The 21,488-nt window shown below is 55.9% G+C and overlaps 1 protein-coding gene across 1 annotated transcript in view; it reads right to left on the reverse strand.

Annotated features, from left to right (window-relative positions):
* The window catches only part of SPTB (spectrin beta, erythrocytic), a 128,286-nt gene that overhangs the window by 10,717 nt on the left and 96,081 nt on the right, over nt 1–21,488 (reverse strand). The window contains exons 17-32 of the mRNA XM_043472286.1: nt 20,788–20,990; nt 20,600–20,690; nt 19,226–19,372; nt 18,157–18,420; nt 17,583–17,789; nt 17,072–17,161; nt 13,925–14,203; nt 13,230–13,360; nt 12,089–12,293; nt 11,440–11,814; nt 9,593–9,837; nt 8,304–8,442; nt 7,759–7,843; nt 7,003–7,199; nt 6,645–6,694; nt 6,079–6,157 (exon numbers count right to left, since the gene is read on the reverse strand). Coding sequence (XP_043328221.1) covers nt 6,079–6,157; nt 6,645–6,694; nt 7,003–7,199; nt 7,759–7,843; nt 8,304–8,442; nt 9,593–9,837; nt 11,440–11,814; nt 12,089–12,293; nt 13,230–13,360; nt 13,925–14,203; nt 17,072–17,161; nt 17,583–17,789; nt 18,157–18,420; nt 19,226–19,372; nt 20,600–20,690; nt 20,788–20,990 — 2,787 coding nt within the window. The remainder of the gene's footprint in view (nt 1–6,078; nt 6,158–6,644; nt 6,695–7,002; nt 7,200–7,758; nt 7,844–8,303; nt 8,443–9,592; nt 9,838–11,439; nt 11,815–12,088; nt 12,294–13,229; nt 13,361–13,924; nt 14,204–17,071; nt 17,162–17,582; nt 17,790–18,156; nt 18,421–19,225; nt 19,373–20,599; nt 20,691–20,787; nt 20,991–21,488) is intronic.

The following is a 21,488-nucleotide window of genomic DNA, read 5'->3' on the forward strand; positions in this document are numbered from 1 at the left end:
TAGGAAGCTGACTTGGGCGGGGGAACGCAGGCAGATGTCTCCCCGCCAGAGGACTTTCAAGAAGGTGAAAGGGATGGGGGACAGGGTGGGTCCAACCCCTTGGTTGAAGGTGTAGTTCCAGACCCAGCCAGCAGGTGGCATAAGGGGGCCAGCACACAGACAACTAGTCTCCAGCCAGGGAGAAAAACCACCTGGGGTGTGACCACAGGGTCGCAGGTGTTCTACAAGATGCTCAGTGATCCCAGATGCATGAACAAGCAAGGAAACGCAAGTGAACTTCTCTCTGAAGGAAATGCAGGTAAGTGAGAAACGGGGTATGAGGATGCATCCCAAAGACTATTCGACCTTAGCTGTGAGAGGTCTTACCCACTTACCTCACAGCAAGAACTGAGCTTCGAGTGTGTGTAGCGGGTCTCCAGGGAGGGGCGCTGCAGGAAGGCTGGTTTGGGAGGGTTTTGGCAACGAATGTTAGAATTCTTATGGGGGACGTTTAAGAGATGAAGGACTGTGGTGAGAGATGGAGAAAAGAATGAAGGGAAAATGAAGGCAGTCACCTACCAGGTGTCCTCCCTACATTCTTTCTTCCTATCCTCACACCCTTTCTGAGAGGTGGGTGTCACTATGGCTGTTTCATAGATGAGGGAAACTGAGGGTCAGGGAGAATGAGTAACAGGCCCAGAGTCACACAACTACTGAGTGAAATGAGGATGCAGTGGTCTGGTCCCAAACCCTGAGCTCTTCCCACTAAATCCTGCTGCGAGAGACGGGGAGGCACTGCTGCTCAGGAAAAAGGGTCTATCCAACGGGGTGCATGGTCTAAAAGGGGGAGTCTGGCTTACAGAAGAAGCATGGCTGACGGGCCGAGGCAGCGGGACTGTGTCACAGCCATGCCGAAACGGGCCAGAAGAGGGGCTGGAGGCCACACAAAACCTACGGTTGAATGCCTTAGGCAACCAGATAGCCCCGTGAGGTGATGGGGTAGGGGAAGTTGGCCACTTCGGCAGCCGAGAACTTCTTCCTTCCCTAAATGTCTGCGGTCTGGGCTTTCATTGTCTGGGTGAGAAGGCTCTCAGCAGACGGGCTGGGAAGGCTGTTCAAAAGACACTTGTTTGCAAGAGAAGAGTTGAGAGCAGCCAGAGAGACGGGAATGGAGGGTGAGCAGAGGCAAATGCCGGAGGAGGGGACAGAGCTGTTTCTAAACAGAGGGAAACACGCGGGAAGAGCTGAGGCCGGCCAGGTGGGGAGTCCTCCAGGTTGGGGGCCGAGGGGAGAAGCTCTCATGAGGAGTGGCTCAGCCCTGTGCCCCGGGGGCCGACTGTTAGAATTCTTCTGGAGGATGTTTAAGAGATGAAATGAGATGGCTGGATGGCATCACCGACTCCATGGACATGAGTTTGAGTAAACTCCGGGAGTTGGTGATGGACAGGGAGGCCTGGCGTGCTGCAGTCCATGGGGTCGCAGAGTCGGACACGACTGAGCGACTGAACTGAGAGATGAACGACTGCGGTGAGAGTCCAGTCACTGGAAACCAGGGAAGACAAGGGAGGGATGCAGAGCAGAAGGCCACCAGGTGAAGCCAGGGGGGCAGAGGGGAGTGCGCAGGGTCCCCTTGGACAGGGAAGGTCTCCCCCATGATCATCCTGGGGGAGAGAACGAGGCTTCCTCAGGGGCTGTCTTCGCCATTCCTACAACCAAAAGGAAGCCATTGACCCCCCCATCTGGATCTGACACCCAGCGGTCAAGTTGGCAACTTCCAACCCCATTTCTGAGATGCCTTCAGTGTTAACTGAGTCCCATGCTGGGTCTATCAGGATCTGGGATGCTCTGAAATGTGGACTGGCAGACAAACTTAGGGGCTGCCTTTGAGCAGCAGGGACGGGAAGATCACGCCCAACCTCAGCATAGAGAGTGGGGCACACCCAGCCTCGGACAGATGTCCAGAAAGAGCCTAGAGCCAGTTTCCCCGGAGTGCCAGGGCGTGGTGCCAGGCTGTAGGCAGACACAGCCCTGCCATGCTGATTCAGGCATTCTGGGGAGACAGACACACCCAGGTTCGTGGGAAAACTGACGTTCTTTCCAGACCGGGTCTGCTCATTACGGACAAACACACCATTTGCCTTCGCTGCAAAAATGCCTGAACCAGCAGCTCAGTTTGGCCTCAGAGTGGGAGGGGAGAAATGATCCGGTAGAAAGGATGGAGGGAGCTTGCTCAGGCAAGAAGAAACACAGCTGCTGCGTCCACACCCACATCCCTTCCCTCTAAGGACGTCAGAGTCTGGCCCTCTGGCAGCTGATTAAAGCTCTAGGCTGCCTGCCGTGGAGGCTGGTGCTGGGGGCTGGAGGTGGGGGGTGCGGGGGTTGGGTACTGCCGAGGTGGTGACAGCAGCTGGAGCCGCCAGGCACTGGCGGAAAGGTGAACTGCTGCAATCCAGTGCCCACTCAGCCCCGGGATGCTACCCCTCATGTTCGAAAGTGCCGGTAGCTTGCCTGAAGTCACATCAACCTCTAAAGCTCTAGAAGGGAGAGACAAGGGACCTGGGGGTCTGGACCCTCCTATTCATCCCAGATGAGTTGGCGAGTCTTCCCTTGGGGAAGCCAGCTGCAGGCAGTCTTGGAAGGTCATGGGGAAGAGTGATGTCTATGAGCTGCGCTTGGCTAAGAGAGTTTTCCCTGACAACCTGATGAAGGCCTGATAATGAAACGCATCCAGGCAGTTGCTTTCTGGAGCGGCCTGGCCCCAGAGTTCCTGCACCACAGAGGAATCCAGCCTGGAGGCTCAGAGTAAGACAGGGCACATTTGCCCCAAAACAGTGAACCCCGAAGGCAGATTCTTTCTTGCTGTGGCAGCCCTCTAGAAGCACCAACCCTTTTCAGGGTCCTCGCTCCTCATTACAGCAGCTCCACTGGGAGAGTTCCTAGAGCAGGCCTTGCTTCCCTCTCGAAGCCAGGAGACAGGCACAGGGCACAGAGGAGGCTCCGGGGCTGGGGGCCCCCAAGCCTGGGTTGGCTCAGATCCTCTGCAATACCATTTCTTCTCCATAAATCAACCTCAGCATCTCACCACAAATGTTACTCTGAGGATTCCGAAGTAGCCAGAGCCAAGCATGTGAGGATGCTTAGCAGGACCTCCAAGCCCTCCCCAGAGCTGCACCCAGGGTGAAGGGGAGACATATAAAGTGGAGGGTGTCGTGGGGGGAGCCTCAGCCTGCTGCCAGGTCCCCTGCTACCTGGGGCTACCCTGGGGCTCTGCTACCCCAGAGCCACCTTCAGGGCCCTGGCCTTGTCAGGAGCAGAGGTTCAACCCTGCCTTCCTCTTTTCCCCAGGCAACCAAGGAAAACACCCTAGCCCTTTGCCATCTCTTCCCATCTCCAGCCTCACACCAGTTGGCACCTGACCACTGAACCAGGTTCCTCAGAGCTGAGAACACCATGAAAGTGGGGAAATCCTTCTCTCCCAACCCTCCCTTTATTTAGGTACATGGTTCACATACAGGAATATCCTGGACTTTCTGTAATCCTGCAGAGAGAGCTCTATAAAGGGCAAGGTTAGGGGGTTTGTCTAAAATCTTGCATGACATTGCTACAATGAAGGACTAGAACCCAATGTCCAGACTTCCAAAATTTCACTCCAGGAATTTTGCCATTTGTGAAAACTTGTTTCTTCTTGGTCCCACGCACTCCCGCATACTTACCTGTAGAATGATTTTTTTTTCCCCTTTAAATCAGAACATGCTCTAACATGGAAAGCTAGGAGGTGATGGAGGCAATGGATTGTACGATGATGATATGCTTGAGGGAAAAACTGAATGCGTGGAATAGTGTTCCAGCCCCTGCCCGTGTGTGTGTGTGTGTGCACACACCCGGGCACACACCAGGGAAGCGAGGAGCAGGCAGGGCTGGCAGGGTGCTCACCGTGGGCTGTGCAGCAGTCCAGACAGGGGTTCAGGTGCCTGGTCTGCTCCCCCAAGCAGGAAGCCGGCATGCACTAGTGATGGGTTTCACGGGAAGCCGCAGTGCACACATGTATCCCACAGGGCCCCGACACCAGAGCACACACAGCACGGATCTATCCCACAGGGCCCCGACACCAGAGCACACACAGCACGGATCTGTCCCACAGGGCCCCGACAGCAGACCACAGAGACAGGACAGTGTGACAGCCAGGCCCAGCCCGAGAGAAGACTCAGCAGACCTTCCTTCAGCTGGCCTTCCTGGGAGGGGCCTGTGGCTTCTGGAAAGGTTTTCCAACCTGCATGGGACTCTTTCTCCACTCTTCTCATGTCAAAGAACAAGGGGGTATCCCACTCTCCCCCCTGGAGTTCCGTGGATCCTCATGAAAACTCAACAAAGGGCTGGGAAAGGAGAAGCAGCAGGAAATCTGTTTGCTTGAGGCCTTGGGCCTGGTGTTCATTTGATTGGCCATCTGGTCTCTTCCTGGTAGCGTGCACAGGCCACTTGCCCCATCTGGCAGGGTGGCTGGCTCTCTGGAAAGGGTCTCAAGTGTGGGCTCACTTCCTTCTTCCAGAGAGACTCTCAGGTCCAAGCAGGTTTTATTCCCCCCAAATCCAGCGGCATTCAGGTGTGGGATGGAGGCAGCTCTGATGCACATGTAATTACATTTGCACAGACGTACGTGACACAGACAATGGATGGATCACTCAGGCGGTCACAAAGGAACCCGCAGACCTGGGACACCACTGCACGCAGACACACGGGGACGCACAGCTGAAGCACAGGTGGCAGGAAGTCACAGCCCCAGTGTCTGCAGTCCGTGCCAGCCCCCACCAGAGTTCTCTCTCCTTCCAGTGGGGCTGTCTCTGGGAAAGGTGGGGGGGGGGGGCGCAGGGCGAAGTTCACCGGAGACCCCCACACTGCCACAATGAGATCTTCAGAGGGAACTCCTGGGAGAGACCCTCTAGCGGGAGCCCAGGAATGCCCTCTGCTGGACATGGTGGGCTGGTGCAGCTCAGAAAGGGAGGCCTCTGGTGGGGCTGGAGGCAGCTCAGAGTGTGTGCGTGTCTGTGGTTGGTGGGTGGGTGTGTGTGTGTGTGTGTGTGTGTGTCTCAGAAGTGTGGGAAGGGCTGAAATCTAGATCAGACCGGGATTCTGCACAGGATATGCATTTTTCTGGGGTTGATGTCGTACCAGAAATTTCCACCAAGAACTCCTAAAGGTTCAGGCAAGCTCAACTGGGTACCTGCACAGGTGGTGGACATGCAGCAGCAAAGCCATGCAAGGCACATGCTGGGTTCTTGCTTTCTTCTCAGTCAGCGGCTCCCAGGACATTGCCCCAAAACTGGGGTCACAGCCTCCCAGACTTCCTGCATAGATCTCCCGGGTCCTTTCAGCTAAAGGATCTATGCCAGGCAAGGCCCTGAAGATATCTGGGCCTTGGGTACCCCCTCCTCCCCATCCTCCCTTCTACAAGTTGGAAACCTCTAGGCAGAATACCTGGGGGTCTCTTTTCCTCCTGAAGGGCCCCCTCAAGTCTGTTCTTGCCTCAGAATCATCTCTGTCTCCAGCTCACTGACCCACAGGCATCAGGCCAGGAAGGTGCAAAGTGGGGAGGGGCCTCTGTTGCCATGGAAGGAGTCTACTCGAGGGTGAACGTGCCCACTTCGCTCCCCTAAATGCCACGGTTGGGGCAGGGAGACCACACGGTCCATTTGTGAGTATGTGTGTATGTGGATGTGTGCGTGTGCAGGGGGTACTGAGTTAGGGATGGTGTCAGGGGGGAAAGGACAGTGTATAAAAGGGGATCATCCCTGCTGTATCAACTGTTCCCCCTGATGGAGATGGGGATGTGTTTATATAACAAAATTTATTAGACCAGATAAAACCAAACTAAGAGAGTCATGTCAGTGGGCTGGCATGTCAGGTTCTTCTTGATTGAGGGGAGGAGGGGAATTATTCTAGAAATTAAGAAAAGCTAAGTAAAAAAGGAAGAGTGGTGGAAGGATTCTGAGGGGGTGGAAGTGTGCCCATCCTGGCCTTCTGCCCCCACAGAGCCTAGTCGGGACGATGGGTGTCTGGCAGCAATGACTCCCAGGAACTAGACAAACGGGACAGGGAACTGACCGGGGATGTTCTCTCAGTGGTGGCTCGGTGGGGACCTCGGGGAGCCTCCCCCGCTGTCTCGCCTTCCTCCTCTTGAAGCCTATGGAAAACAATGTCCCGCTTCAGAAATGAGCACCTCTCGGAGGCCGGAGCCCATCTCCAAGGCCTGGCTTCCCACTTCCTCCCCAGAAAACACAAGCCAAGTCTGCAGCCTGGCAGATGCTCCACAATCTGCAAAGTGAGGGCAGATGCTTCAGAAAAGGCTGGTTCCAGGCAGCCTGGCCTCCGGAACACGTGTTCAGCTGGTTCCCAGAGCAGGGGGGCGACGGTGCAGCAGCCATGGCCCACCCGCCTCATCCTTCTCCCATGAGGACTGCAGGACACCCAGGACTGGGGGGAAATGAAGTCTCTTCTCTGCCTTTAAGCTCCAGGCACTCTGGATTTCTCTGACCAGTGGCTCCAGGTGTGAGAGGTCACATGTGGTGTGTCAAAACGTCAGGGGGCCTGTTTCAAGTGGAAGCATCATCCTCCCCCTCCCCCTCGCCCCCCCTCAGCAGAGTGCTCCAGCCAGTCCTCTCCACACTCACCCAGGCTCCTCCTCAGTTCTCTCCGGGGTCTGGCGCTCTTTGAGCTCAAGCTAGGGAAAGAAAAGGCCAAGGAGTCAGAGCAGCCATGAGGGGAACCAGCTCGGAGACAGCCTTCCTCGAAAGAGGCTCCCTGTACCCGACATATGTGATGTTCATTCCTTCCAGAATCGGCCCCTCTTGTCTCTTGCCTTCAAAAATCCATCCTTCCTCCTACTCGTGTTTCCTTCCCACTCTCCCTACTTGCTCAGCCTTTACACTGCCCACAGGTCCCCCAAAACTGCCTAAGAACTCTCGACTGGAGGGACTCCCAAGGCGTGGCTGTCCACCGCTCTGGGTCACCCCCCTGCCCCCCACTTACCGTGGTGGGCTTTTCTAGGGCAGCGAAGCGCTCTTCCCAGCTGGCCGCGGATTTCTCAAAAGCCTCATGCCTCTTGATGAGCTTTTCCACGCTGTCCACCGTGTGTCCATAGTCCCGGCTGGCCAGGTAGGGCTCCTGGGCGATCAGCCACGCTTCGGCCACGGAGGCATCCCGGAAAAACTGACACACCTCCAGCACTGCCGAGACAAGGCCCGGGGTCCGTGAGCGCCCCCCGGACCTAGGGAGCCTAGGGGAGGTCCGCGCACAGACAGACGTGGAGCCGGGCTGTCTTCCCAGGCTGTCTCCCTCCCTCACAGACATGCACAAGTGGCCATGGGAGAGACCAGGTCCTTGTGCAGCCTCAATCTGAGTGGTGGGCTCTCCCCGCCTCTCTGGGCTCCAGCCGCAGGGGACAGAGCCACTTCTGTGCAGCACACGCCGCAGGTCAAGCACCTGGGATGCACTAGGGCCTTACCCTGACCCCTGGAGAGGCCACAGCTCTATGGGGACACCCGTCCAGCAGGAGGCGGGGGCGGGGGCAGAGAGTGGACAGGAAGCGGGTGCTGGCTGTCAGAGGTGGGCTTCCAGCAGCATGTCTCCTGGGTCTTCTCCGTGGGCCCCCAGAGGCCCCCGGCCCTGAGTTCTGCCAATGGGTGGTGCTGCGGGGTGGGGTGGGGTCTTCTCCTCCACCGCCTTGACATCACCCCTCCCTGCACCCACCCCTCCCCGACTGCCTGGCTCCCAGGCTTCACTCACACATGCGGAGCCGCTCCCAGCGGGCCTCCCACTTCTCCTTCATCTCCTCCCTCCTGGACACCACCTGCTCCAGCTTCTCCCTGATCTGCGGGGAGGAAGGGAAGGTGGCTCAGGCTTTGGTAGGTAACCCTTCCTGCCACCGTTGGAGGTGGTGTGCGGAAGGGCCCTGCAAAGCCGGCTGGCCTTGGTCACACCGCCCTGGCTTCAAGTCTTGGCCCTGCCAGCTGTGTAGCCTTGGCCACATTACTTAACCTCTCTGAGGTTAACATGTGCCTCACCCAGGAAGTGGGGGTCGCCAAGCCCAAAGCACACACACACGGGAGGGTTTAGGAGGGTCATGAGCCCACTCTCCCTTTGAAGCGGCCAGCTCCTTGAATGGGTTTGGTGAGGCTGTAAATCCCTGGGCCGGCACAGAGCCCCAGTGCTCCTGGGGCAAAAGAAAGATGAGCCTCCATGGCCCACAGGCTCCCTCCCAGGAAGCTGTCTGGCCCGGCAGGAGCGGAGGCGAGAACAGGAGAGAACCCGTGTCCGTCCTGCCAGCCCACCTCGTCCGAGGCCTGGTGCTGCCTCTGCAGGAGGGACTCGCCGAGCTCCAGGCAGGTGCTGAAGTTCTTGCTGCGGGTCTCTATCTCCGCCCGGATGCCCTGGTGATACTTCATGAGGAGTTCCACTGAGGAGACGTCCCTGGGGGGCAGGGTTGGGAGTTTGGTGAAAAGGGAGACTCGGGGTGACTCTGGCCCACCTGACACCAAGTCCCATCTGCCTGGGAGTCTGACCCCACTCCCTCCTCTCTCTCTGGACAGCCGGGACGTCCTGCCAGCTGCCCAGTCCAGCAGGAACACTGAGGCCCTAGTATCCTCCCTCGGCCAGTGGTCAGGACATGGGCAGGGGTGCAGCAACCACACACACACACACACACACACACACACACACACACGCACGCACAAAGGAATGTTACATTTGGCAATAGAGAGGAATGAAGTACTGATACATGCTACATGGATGAACCTTGGAAAGACTGTGGACAGTGAAAGAAGCCAGTCCCAAAGGACCACACATTCTATGATCCCACTCATGTGCAAAGTCTACAATAGGCAAATTTAGATACACAAAGCAGATTAGAGGTTGCCAAGGGCTACAAAGAGATAGGAGTGGCGGTGATGACTGCTAAGGGGTACCGGGCTTCTTTTTGAGGCGATGAAAATATCCTAAACTTACACTGGGGTGATGGTCGTCCAACTGTGACTATGCAAAACAAACACTGCCTGGCACAGTCTAAGTGGCTGAATTGCACGGCATGTGAATGATAAGCTCAACCAAGATGTTAAATATAAAAGTCTGACCACCAGGACAGGCGCCCTAGAGGCAGGGGGCCAGAGACAGGCACAAAGTGTGTAGTGAATTCTGATCCCGGCCAACTGCCCACATATCTGCCTCTACCTCTCACAGGCAATGAGCTCCTTTCCTGAAATTTAAGAAAATGGTCCTCATAAGCCCATGCCAGGGGGAGAGTGACCACTTCTGGACCTGCCCAGCTTTTGATGTATAAACTGCTTATTTTCACTGACAACCATGGCCACTGCGCCCCATGATAGAATCTGAATGACAGATGTGTTTCTCAGCACTCTCAGGATTCCCTTTACTCTGCAATGGTCAGTCCTTCCAGTAGCAGCTGAGCCACTAAGATTCTGCCTGGACCCAGCCTCAGGTGCCCCTTGGGGATTCCTGCGTGCCCACAGTCCGGGACGTCTCTCCAGGATGGGCCCTCAGAGCAGCATCCCGGTTCGCCAGCCTCTGGGACAAACTGGTCCAGGGGTGGGGATGCCGCTCTCACCTGGGCTTCTCCTGGGTCTCAATCTGCCGGATGATGCTGTCCATCCAGGAGAGGAGGTCTCGGACCATGCTGAAGAAGCGGAATTTGTCTGCCGTGTCCACCAGCTGGGTGCGGCGCCCAGCACAGGCATCGAGCAGCGCCTGCCACGCAGCAGACACTTCCTGCTCCTTGTTCTGGATGATGTCTGCCTTCTCCCCAGCATATGCCGTTTGCAGACGGGCGGCCACGTCCTGGAACTGCTGTACCTGTGATGGGGCAAAACTGACTGTTGTTCCCCGGGCTGACATGTCTTGGGCCTAGGATGGATGAGAGTGTCTGCTTCCTCTGGGTCTCCCTTCCGAGGACGGTGCTGGAGGCTCCCCACTTCTGGGTGCTGGAGAGAAGGCTCCCTGCCCTGGCATCTCTGATGACCCAAACTGCCCTTTGGGCTCTGATGAGGATTTGAGAGTGAGAGGGGCTCTGTGCCCTTTGATGTGTGATTATGAGAGTAATTATATACTGGGCACTGCTCTGAGCACATTTTATGACTCTCTCAGTCTTTATAACAATCTCATCAAAGAGGTACCGCTCTTATCCCTGTTTCTGAAACAAGGAAACTGGGCCTCAGGGAGGCTCATGACTGGCCCGAGGTCACTCGCTCTCAGAGAGGGTGCAGCTGGGACTGGAGGTGCCTCTCGACTCCCTGTTCCAGATCCTTCTTCGTGATGTCATCCACTGTTCGAGGCAGGCCCCAGGGCAGTGAAGCCTCACTCCCAAGACCCTGGTGGGGCTGTACGTGCCTCAAGGGCTCCGGCATCCCCAAGGCACCTCCAGCTGGATGACAAATCCCTAGGCTGTCCCCTTCTTGGTGACCCAGGGACCCCGCCTATTAATACTTTGGTGCTTTTTCCTGAAATCCCACTGCTTCGGTGCAGGACTACAAGTGAGTCCAGCTCTCAAGTGAGTCCAGCTCTCCCTGTTCCACTGGAAGCCCAGTGAGTACCCCCAAAGAGACTGAGCTCCCCCTCAACCTTCTCATCACCCTGGACTTTGCAGAACCTTATGGGCCTATAGAAGTGCCTTAGGGGGCACCCCGTGATGGGAAGGGGAAGTCTAGGCTGATCTCGGGCCCCCCTCCAGCTCCCACTTGGAAAGGCTAAACAGCCCCATGGCTAAGGGTTCAGAGTCTACAGCCAGACTGCCAGGATCTGAATCTTGGCTCCACTGCTTAGCTGCATGTTTCCAGGCAACTTAATTACCCTTCTATACCCTGCTTTCCTCATCTAGAAAAGGCAGAAGACATTACTCCCTTCCTCAGAGTGTGGCTGAGTGTATTGCTTAGAACAGTACCTGGTGCTAGAAAAGTGCTACATGTGGACTCACTAATGATTCTGTAACACTCTGACAACCAGATAAATTGCATTTTAAGGTACTTTGCATTGGGTTTTGGGAAAGGCTCAGTTTAAAGTGAAAGTGTTAGCCGCTCAGTCATGTCTGACTCATTGCGACCCCATGGACTGTAGCCTGCCAGGCTCTCTGTCCATGGGATTCTCCAGGCAAGAATACTGGAGTGGGTAGCCATTCCCTTCTCTAGGAGATCTTCCTGACCCAGGGATCAAACCCAGGTCTCCCACATTGCAGGCAGACTCTTCACCGTCTGAACCACCAGGGAACTAGCTCTAAAGTTAAAGAACATTTGAAAGCCTCTGCTCCCTGCCTTCCTGCCTGGAGCTGTTGCCTCTCTAAGGAGGTGCCTGTTGCAGAGATTTCCTCTCTAGAAGCCAGGAGAGGGCCTCTAGAAGCCAGGAGAGGGTCCCAGGGATGCTAGTCAGGGGCAAGGTGGAGGGACAGCTGGGGGCCAGAGGTACCTGCTCCCCCAGCAGATGGAGCTCCCGCTCAAAAGCTGTGTGCACACGGTGGAAGGACTCCGCGGTGCTGGCGTCCAGCCCCACATCCTCAGGCAGCTCACGGTGCTTCTCATCAATGAGGCCCAGGATCTCGGAACCGGTGTAGAAGTAGCGCTGCAGGTCGTAGGAGGCGGCCAGCAGCTGCATGCGCGTGTCGATGAGCTCTAGCAGGTCTGCCCACATCTCGTTCAGCCCGTCCTTCCACTCGGCGATGGTGGCTGCCTCTGAGTGGCCCGCATCGATGAGCCGCTCAATGACGGCATTCACATTGTCCACCCGCTCCTGCCCAATTGCCCCGGTCTCCCGGGCAAAGTCCCGGAACTTGTCCCGGAGCACCTGGACAAGGGTAGATGGAAATGCGGTTATCAGTTATCAGGGCTCGGGGTTCAGTAATGTCATCACGTAGACTCCCAGTGGCACCTGCCACCGCCTGGAGCTGGGCTCTGACACCTTCCCCAGGGTGCCTGAGCTCACACGGGGGAGCCCTCATCACTGCAGCACATTGCACCTGGCAGGTGTGTGTGTGTGGGTGAGTGTGGAGGGGGAGAGACAGCTCCTGGGTCTGCTGCATTAGAGGGAGACAAAGCTAGCAGGGGCTGTGGATACTCACAGTCACGTGGTCAAAGTCTTGCCCCATTTCCGAGGAGGAGGCCACTGCGTCCTTCTCTGCGATCCACTGCTCCAGGTCATCCACCTCCCTCTTGAGCTGGAAGAGGTGGTACATGTTCTCCAGCTTCCGCCTGCGCTCCTCTGCCATGTCCTTCAGCCCTGCGTACTGCTTGTCCACCTGCCCCTGAAGTCTGATGATCTGTTCTCTGGGATTCAAAACAAGAAAGGTCCTCAGAGGGGGCGGCTGAGATCCCAGGACAGCCAGCTTCGAGGAGCCCGCCTCCTCCTTCCCAGCCCTGAGGCCCAAATGCATGGGGCAGCACAGCTTAGAAGACATGGATGGCAGCGACTTTTCATGGGGAAGAGCCGGGAGAAAAGGAACCATCCCTTAGGCCATGATGCTTCAGGGGATGATGAAATGTGTCCCCTGCCAGGAGCTGCCTTCCGTCCCTGCCACTGACTCTGGGAAGCTCAGAGAGACTGGTCTGGATGGAGAACTCTTTCGCTATTCTTCCAAGGAGGCTGGGGGTGGGGGCAGTCTGAGGCCGGGTCTACCAGCAGCAGGCCCTGCTTGGCTCCTTAGGGAGGGATGTGCAGTACCAGGGGCTCTTCAGTCCCTGGGGCTCCTTAGGAGACGCTGAGGTGGCTGCTGTGGGTGCCCAGAGGACAGGGCCAGGCCTGGGGGCAGCCTGAGGTGCCTGACCCAGTGGGCTCCACTGACGCTGCACCCACACCACTCAACAGCTTAGATGGCATATAATGATTTTGCCGAGACACTGCAAGATCCTGACCTGCCTTCTGGACCACACACACAAAAAGCAAAGTTAGACTGGGCTGAAAGATGCAGAAGACTAACTCCTCCAAAGACCGGAGCTCTCAGTTCACCAAGCAGGTAGTTTTGCTAGTCTGTTCCTGAATCACTTTGCCAACCAGACCTCCTTCCGTCAGCCCTGTTTGAAGTCACACTGAACCACGACACAAGAGGGTCCTGGGGCCAACCAGCAGTCCAGAAGGCAGCCTTCTCAAACCCGTAGTCTTGGGGAAAACCATTCCTGTTTTCCCCTTGGACCTGAAGGGATCCTGCTTGGCAGGGGTGGGGTGTGCCCAGGACCTGGCCAGGTCACCCCTGGAGGCACACGCACCCCTCGGGGTGGCCTGCAGATAGTAGGCCCTGCGCCCGGCCAGCCAGCTGCTTGATGTTCCTCCCATACTCCTCCACCGCCCGCTGCTGCCGCAAGTGCCGCTTCAGCATCACGATGGCACTCTCTTCATCCTGGGAGGAAGCGGGCTGTCAGGGTACGAGCTCACCTCATCCGGGTCACTGCCCAGCTCCGGGAGGTGCCCGAGATCCGGGAGGGCCAGGCTCGCAGGACACCCCAGGAGCACCACGCGTGGTCTCTTCCTGCTACTCCCGGTGCCTGGCAACGTCTGCGTCCTACCTTCTTCTCGACACCCTCAATTCTCATCTGACGTCCACCCTCCCAGGCCCTGGTCCAACCTCTCCCCTCATGAAAACTTCCTGTATCACCCCAGCTTTTAGAGACCCCCTTACCTCACCTCTCACTCCCTCCCACCACAGTTCACCTGCATAGAGCCCCTGACACAAAAAACGTGAAGAACTCTTGGGTTAGAACAAATCTAACTGGCAAACAGGGCACCTGAGTGAAGTACGTGCATCATACGTTCTCAAGAGCAGGGGCGTCCTGAGGGCACCCGGACCCCTGCCCTCACTCCTCACACATGGCATTCCAGGTGCCCCCCCGGACAGCCCATCTCCCCTCTGGCTCTTCTTCTCGGCTGGTTTTGGCTCCCAGCCCTGGACCCTGCCCGAGCCAACCTGGGGGTTCTCGTCGGAGAAGACGTAGAACTCCTGCTCGCCGATCCAGGCCTCGGCCTCGCCCGCGTCCAGGTAGTACTGCTGGGCCTCGCTGGCCTCCCGCAGGCGCTGCAGCCGGCCGGCCGCTGCCTCCCGCAGCGTGTCCCACGAGCCTTGTAGCTGCCCCAGGCGCTCCTCCACGTCCTGGCAGTCGATCTCGGCCGCCGCCACCAGCTGCTGGCCTCTGTGCAGCACGTCCTCCACCCGGGGCGTGTGGCCCTGGATCTCGTTCTGCAGCGTCTGTGGCCAGAGCGGAAGGGCTCAGGGGCTGAGGGCTCAGGGGCTGGCCTTCCCACTGTGCAGGGCAGCCCAGGGCCTCTCCCGGGCCCCTCTCGCCCGGAACCACTTAGGGAAGCTCGAGCAGAGCGGGTGTGGCCGTAAAAACGGCCTGTGACCATGTGCCCAGCGCAGTGCTGCATCCACCTGCTCTCCCCTCACCCTCCTGTGAGCTTCTGAGATAAGCACTGGACGCCAACACAGAGCGGTTAGGTCACTGTGGGCTTCGAGTGACCGGGTGGGGTTTGAACACGGCTCTCTTGGATCCCAGAGCCGGAGCTCTTGACGGTTCCCTACTCCTCCTGTTTCAGTAGAGCTCGATTTCTTAGCTGTGTGTGGTGGAGGAGAGGAAAATGACTCTTAAAATGGCCTTCTGAGATCTGATTTTAGCAACTTTTACTCTGTATAAAACAATACTCAGCAGTTGCTCCTTATTCAGGGTAGGATTTTGTTTTGTTTTCTCCTGTCTCTATTTCTCAAATCTTTTCTGAGCTTTGAATTATTTCCTGCTTGAGACTTCGGTTACCAACATGGTATTTTCTTCCCACTTTGGTGATGGGCAAGAACAGGATACATGGCCAGTGTTGCGACTGTCAGCATTCAAAATACATGGAACTGTCAATACCTGTAAGTCACCTAGCTTGTTGAAAGGCACCTTACACCTGATGCTTGGAATCTCGATTCAGACAATTTCCTGTGGTCTCTGCAATTGTATTCAAACAACCCAGGGGGTCAGCTTCCACTCGCCTGTTTACTTTCCCTGAGATCTATGAACTCTTCAGGTATACTAGAAAGCTATTTCTGTCTCCTTTTAAGCAAAGAGATGAAGATTGTTCTCCAAGGCGTGGCAGTGGCCACTCTAGCTGGGGGTCCAGGAAGGGTTTTCTGTATAGATAACGTCTGAGTGAGACGTGACTGATGAGAGAATGAAAACCCAGAGAGATTTGGAGGATGAGTGTTGATGGCAGGGGGACAGAGCCAATGTCAAGGAAGTCCCTGGAAGGAAACCTGGATGGTCCAAAGGGCCAGGCAAACTAGAATACTGTGAAGGAGGGTGAAAGGGATAAGACAGAAGATTCAGGGGGAGGTGGGAGCCAGGCCAGGCTGGACAGTGGTTGAACATTGAATTACTGGGGGAAACTAGACATAGATAGGGCTACCCCATGCCCAGAGATCCTGATTAACTGATCTGAGATGGGACCCAGGCATTCGTATGCCTAAAGGTTCCCTTGGGTGATTCTAATGTGCAGCTAGAGTTGAGGACCCTTCATGAGGCACCTTGCAGGTTGGGATCTAGTCACAGTGATGGCCATTAGAGCAGTGGTTCTCAAAGTGGGGTTCCAGGCCAGCAGCATCAGCATCATCTAGGATCTTAACAGAAACGCGAGCTATCAGGCTCTGCTCCCAGAGTGTGATGCAGAAGATCTAGGGTGGAGCCCGGCCAAGTGTGTTCTAACAAGCCCTCTGGGTGAGTCTGATGCACACGGACCACTGCAATAGAAGGGATGATAAAATGGGATTTCGGCTTTAGTGAGGCTAGCCTAAAGTCATCTTTATTGGAGCAGCCACGCTCACCCAAGAGACTGTCGTTCCCTTCATGTTAAGGGGAACCCCATCCATATTACTCTTGCCCTTCTCCTGAAATAGCCATCTTCAGCTCGGGGAGGTGAAAATCACTTGGCAGTAACTCTGAGGCTAAAGGAGTGAATGTTGAAAGGACTAGACTTGGCTCTTTTTATAGTGGAGGAAACTGAGGCCTCAAGGATACTGTCTTCTCCCAGCCTTCCCCCTTTAACTGGAGGTTGATGTGTAAGTGGAACCCCCATCTCCACCACCTTCTAGTTCGGGTCCCTACATGCTGCCACTGGAGCCTCAGTGCCATGACCATGCCAACTGGAAGCAAAGGGTTAGAAGAAGCCTTCAAGAAACCACTTTTAGTATAATTAATTCAGGCCCTTGCACAGTTGCTGGGTTCTGTGGGAAGATGTTGGCTGCTGGCATTTTTGGAAGAAGGAAGTACTGTCTGCCATGACCTTCCTTCCCCATTTGCTGCAGTACCAACTGTCACTCTGGGACACTCTGCTCTTCTCTAAGTTCCCAGATTCTCCCTGATCGAGACTGCAGCTGTCCCCACTTCCTGAAGGACGGACTCCGCCTAAGAGCAGGGGTACAGTCAGCCCCTGGCCAGATCGCATGGTCAGACCACAAACCCATGCCACCGGCCTTCCCAGAGGACACAGGCTTCCCTGCAGCCCTGACAGAGGAAGAGCATTTGCTTGCTTCCAGGCTTCTGCCCAAGGACACAGAAGTTCCCAATCAGGCCTAAAACAGCAGAACAGCCAATGGATGTTTGCTCCTATGGCTCAGAGTCCAAGTTTAGTGGCTTCCTCTAAAGGAAGTGGGGGTTAGAGCCCCACAAGCACCCTCATGTGTTTCAGAGAGTAGAGGCCTACTTGCCCTGAGGAGACCTAACAGGTCAAGTTTAGCCCTGAAAGAGGGACAAAGCAGCGACAGGAGAGACCCCAGGAGCTATCAGCCTCCTCTCAGGGAGGCCACGGAATACAGAAGCTACAAAGCACATGAAAGCCCAGGCCACGGCCTCCAGGTCCTACACTCACCTGTGCCCCGAATGGCCCCAAATTCGAAAGCACCTGGACCCCCATTCCCACTCACCACCTCCCATGGTTCCCCTAGAATTCTCTCTGCTATCACCAAAGCTGCATGAGAATACACAGACTGGGAACCCTGAAACTGTCAACAAGAAATAGTGGTCTGTAATCTGCTGCTGGGGAGTGGTGGGGCAGGAGGGACTGACCAGGTGGCAGGACTCACCTGGTTCTTCTTCATGAACAGCTGCACGGTTTGCAGGTTAGTGCCATAGTCGGTCGACTGGGCCAGAGGCAGCCTCTCTTCCACCCAGAGCTGCGGAGACCAGAGGGCAGGGGACAGCGGATGACAACCACGGTTACCCTTCCATCGCTCCCCACGGGTCAGACACAGCTCTGCCTCCTGTGTCCCTCTGGTTCCTCCCAACACCCCATCAGTGTTTTGTAAAAGGAGGGGCATTCTGATACTTTGAACCGAGCTTCCAAGTAACTTGCTCCTGGTCACTTCAAGGCAGGTGGCAACTTAGCTGGACCTCGAGCCCAAGTCTGTCCGGTAAGCCATGAGAGAGCCACCCTTCAAAGGGCACTGGCTTACTTTTATATTTAATGTAATCATTACAACCACCCTATGAAATGAGGTGGTGAGATGACCAGACGTCCCCTGCCAAGAACTGCCCTGGGCAGCAGCCAGCCACCCGATGACAGCTGGGGAAGGGGGGGCCGCTGCGCCCACTCACCGTCTCATCCTCTAAGTCCCGGCTGATCTGCAGCTTGGCTCTGGATGATTCCAGCTGCTTCTTCCTCCTCCCCAAGGGCTCCAGAAGATCCAGGAACCGCTTCTCAATGCTCAGGTCTTCATCCCCCGCCTCCTCTCCCAGCGAGGGCATCTGGGCGAACAGCTCCTCCAGCTCCTCCTTGCGCACGTTCACTTGGTCCTCCACGCGCTGGGACATGAGAGGATGGTGTCGGCACCAGCCCTTGCACCTGGCCAGCCCCCCCTCCTCCTCCTCATCCACGTCCCACCGATCGATCTTCCAAGACCTGGCTTGCACTCAGCCTTCCCCAGGGAGTCTTCTTGGATTTCCCCCACCTCATCTTTTGCCCCTCTGAGCACCTATGCTATACTTCTCATGCATGCTTTTATTACCCTGTCTTAACCACCACAGAGGGTAGGAGCTGGGTTACAAACCGACAGATGTGATAAAAGCCAGCCTAGCTAAAGGGACAGGAGGGTACTCCCTTTCAGGTTGCAGATTTGCTGCCAAGACTCCCTCCATGCCAACGGCCCCAGTCTGCAACCCGTTCACTCGCCTTCAGCTTAGCCAGCATCCTGTTGACGCTGGTCAGGTCCTTGCCCAGGTCGTCCGACTGAAGCTGGTCCTCCATGGCCCGGATCCACTTGTTGAGGTCAGCCTGGGTCTGCAAGCGCAGGTCGGAGCTCCTGGCAGCTGATAGGCGCTGAGCCGTCTCTTGTGTGTTGGCCTGAAGCTCGTCCCAGAGCCGGTGCAGGGCCTCCAGCTTCTGTGACACCAGGGCTGCAAACTGGGGCTTCTCCTCCATCAGCTGCTTTCCTTCCTGTGTGGGGAAGAAGAAGTGTTCACCCTACGACCTTGAAGAGGACCCTTGGAGAGCCCCCTTGCCCCAGGTGGTTGCCAAGTGCTAACTGAGGAGAGGTCAGTGAGGCAATGGATCTGCCTAGAACTTGGGTGAGGCTTAGCGAAAAACTCTGCACCTCCAGAGTTATTTGCAGCAGAAATTGAGGCACATGGAGGTTAAGGAGTCAGGCAGCCTGGCTTGGAGCCCCATGCTTAACCACGATGGACACAAACTCATGTGGCTCCCAGGCCTGCTTTTTACGGACAGTCACAAGAGTGAGAGGCTCCTCTTTCTCCTCTCTTTCTCTTCTCCCAGGCCTGACTCCAGCCATATTTTTGACTTGGGCCCCTGGACAAGCTTATTACAGATGGGACCTCTGTTATGAATGACAACTCCCTGGTGGTGCTGCCCATCCAAACAATGAGGGTCAGTAGTCCCTGGCCCACTCTGCTCATCTCAGAGATCCTCCTGCCTCTGGGCAGGACATCCTGGTGAGGATGATGGCAGACAAGAGATTACTGCTGTCCTGACACTGGACGCACAGGCCCTGTGTTCTTAGTGTTCTGGACTGTCCCGAGACTCAAGTGACCCCAGGAGGCACCCATTCTGTGCAGGCTTAACATCAGATTATCAGGAGTTCCAAGGCTTAACCACTACTTGGAGAAGTTTTTCACATCCAGGTCCTATACTGCTCGGCAAGCTCCCGGCCAGTGTCCGTGCCCCACGTGCAGCCCCACTCAAGGAAGAATCCCCAAGCAGAGACCCCACCACTTGCTCTGCTCACCGCGTCAAGGTTCTCCAGCCACCCCTGGTGGGAAGCCAGCTCTGCCACGAACGCCTGGTGCTTCAGCCATTTGTTGTGAAGGTTTCGAGCTTCGTCATAGGAGACATCCTGAGATGTTAGCAGCTTGTCATTGATCCAGAGAGTGAGCTGTGGGCAGAAAGAATGGGATCCATGGTCCCTGAGAGTCCCTCTTTGGCCAGGGGCTCATGGCTGGACCTGCTGCCCACCTCTGGCTGCAGAAGAAGGCCAAGGGGAGGGAGTATGAATACAGCAGAGTACTCCCCTCTGACTTGGGATCCCTAACTCCCAGCACAGGAAACTTAACCTGTGAGGTCTCAGGGCTGAAACACAGGCACCACCGTGTCTTCCCCTCTACAGCATGTGCAGTACAACACCAGGGATATTCACACTTCTCTCCACATTTCCAGGACTGAGGACAGGGCCTGGCCTATTGGCAGTAGCTCAACATGTGTTTACTGAATGGATGGTTAAACCCACCCTTTGGCAGTAGGGTGAAAAAATGTTATCTGAGGACAAAGCCAAGAGCAGATCCTATAATAACAGTGAAGGAAGAACTATTGAGTCTCTCATGTTTCCAAGATGTCTTGGCATTACACCAAGCTTGGTTTGTACCAAGGGCCGAGATGGGTGAGGACAAAGTCATTTGAGTTGAGAGGAAAGGGGTACGAGGATGGAAGCAACAAAAATGTCAGGGGAAGCCCCATTCCGCATGGAAGCACTGTTCATGGAGAGGCCTAGGAGTACAGGGCAAAGATCTTCCTGGAGAGCTCACCCCAGGATGAGTGAGGACCTTCTGAGTCAGTGGTTCTCCAACTGAAAAGCTTGTTGAGAATGCTGCTCTCTATCTCACCCCCTAAGTTCTGATTCATCTGGGCCCCAGTTGGGCCCAGAAGTCTGCATTCAACTAGAGCCAGGACCAGCTCCATAATTTGCAGGGCCTGGTGTAAAATGGGAATATTCAAAGTCATTAAGAATTGCAAGACGGCAACAGCAGAGTAATAAACCAAACATGAGGCCCTTGTACACACTGGGCCCCATATGGATGCAAAGGTCACAGGACTTTCAGGCCAACCCTGACAAGGGCCCTAGGTGATTCTAATACAGATAGTCCTTGGGGCACTTTTTGAGAAATCTTGCCCCAGACTTGACAAATTAAAAGATATCTTTACAGATTTGAAAAAAAATTTGTGAAACCAAAGATTCTAGAGGATGAAGGACTTAATAACGTCATGTGCCCAGAGCTCCCTGCTCGTGGAATCCAGACTCCTGAGTGAGAAAGGACGTCCCACCTCTAGGGCACCATGCTCCTAGAGGGAATCTCCTGCAAAGTGGCCAGCCTGGCTGCAGCCTTACCTCCTGGCAGTTCTGCAGGAAGTTCTGGAGCTCTAGGTTGTCTTTCAGAAGCTCTGAGGCCTCTTGGGCCTTCTCATTGTTCTTCCTGTGCCTGCAAGGAAAGCCGGAACCACAAGTCACGAGGGTGCTGTGGACTGCACCATTACCCTACCTGGCTCCGGCCCCCCGACCCTCGGGGCAGAGAGTACCTGTCCTCAATCAGCTGCACCTTCTCCTTGATCTTGTCTGAGTAGAGGTTCCCCTCAGCTACCAGCTTGTTGCCAGAGTCCACAGGACTCAAAACCTTATCCCGGTTGTTCTCCATAGACACCAAGAAATCCTCAAACTTCCGGATCCCGGCCTCTGCAGCTTCTAGGGAGTCTGGGGGCTCCAAGTGAGCCAGGGTATATTCCTGTCGAAGCAAGTTTCCAGACAAGGCATGGAGGTGAGGAGGTGGAGGAGAGGGCCCTTGCCAGGCAGGAGCTGTGTGAGCAGCCATGCAGGTCACAGCACGAACAGCAGCCCCTGCAGTTGTGCAAGGAGGAAGGTCCCTGAGCCCTGTTCCCTGCCCCTGCTCAGGGCACCTGATGAGCAGGGTGCCAAAAGCCACCTGGAAGGAGAGCCACCCAGGGGAAAAATTCACTTCTCTGTAGGCAAGAGGAGAAGGGGATAACAGAAGACGAGACGGTTGGACGGCATCGCTAGCTCACATGAGTTTGAGCCAACTCCAGGAGATGGGGAAGGACAGGGAAGCCTGGTACACTGCAGTCCATGGGGTCACAAAGAGTCAGACATGACTGAGCGACTGAACAACAAGCCTCTAACTGGCCCAAGAATAAGACACAGTTTGGGACACGGGACTGGAAAGGGCACACGATAAGGAACACAGAGGACTGTCCCCTGAACTAGA

This window comes from Cervus canadensis, chromosome 6, assembly GCF_019320065.1.
Source record: "Cervus canadensis isolate Bull #8, Minnesota chromosome 6, ASM1932006v1, whole genome shotgun sequence".
NCBI lineage: Eukaryota > Metazoa > Chordata > Mammalia > Artiodactyla > Cervidae > Cervus > Cervus canadensis.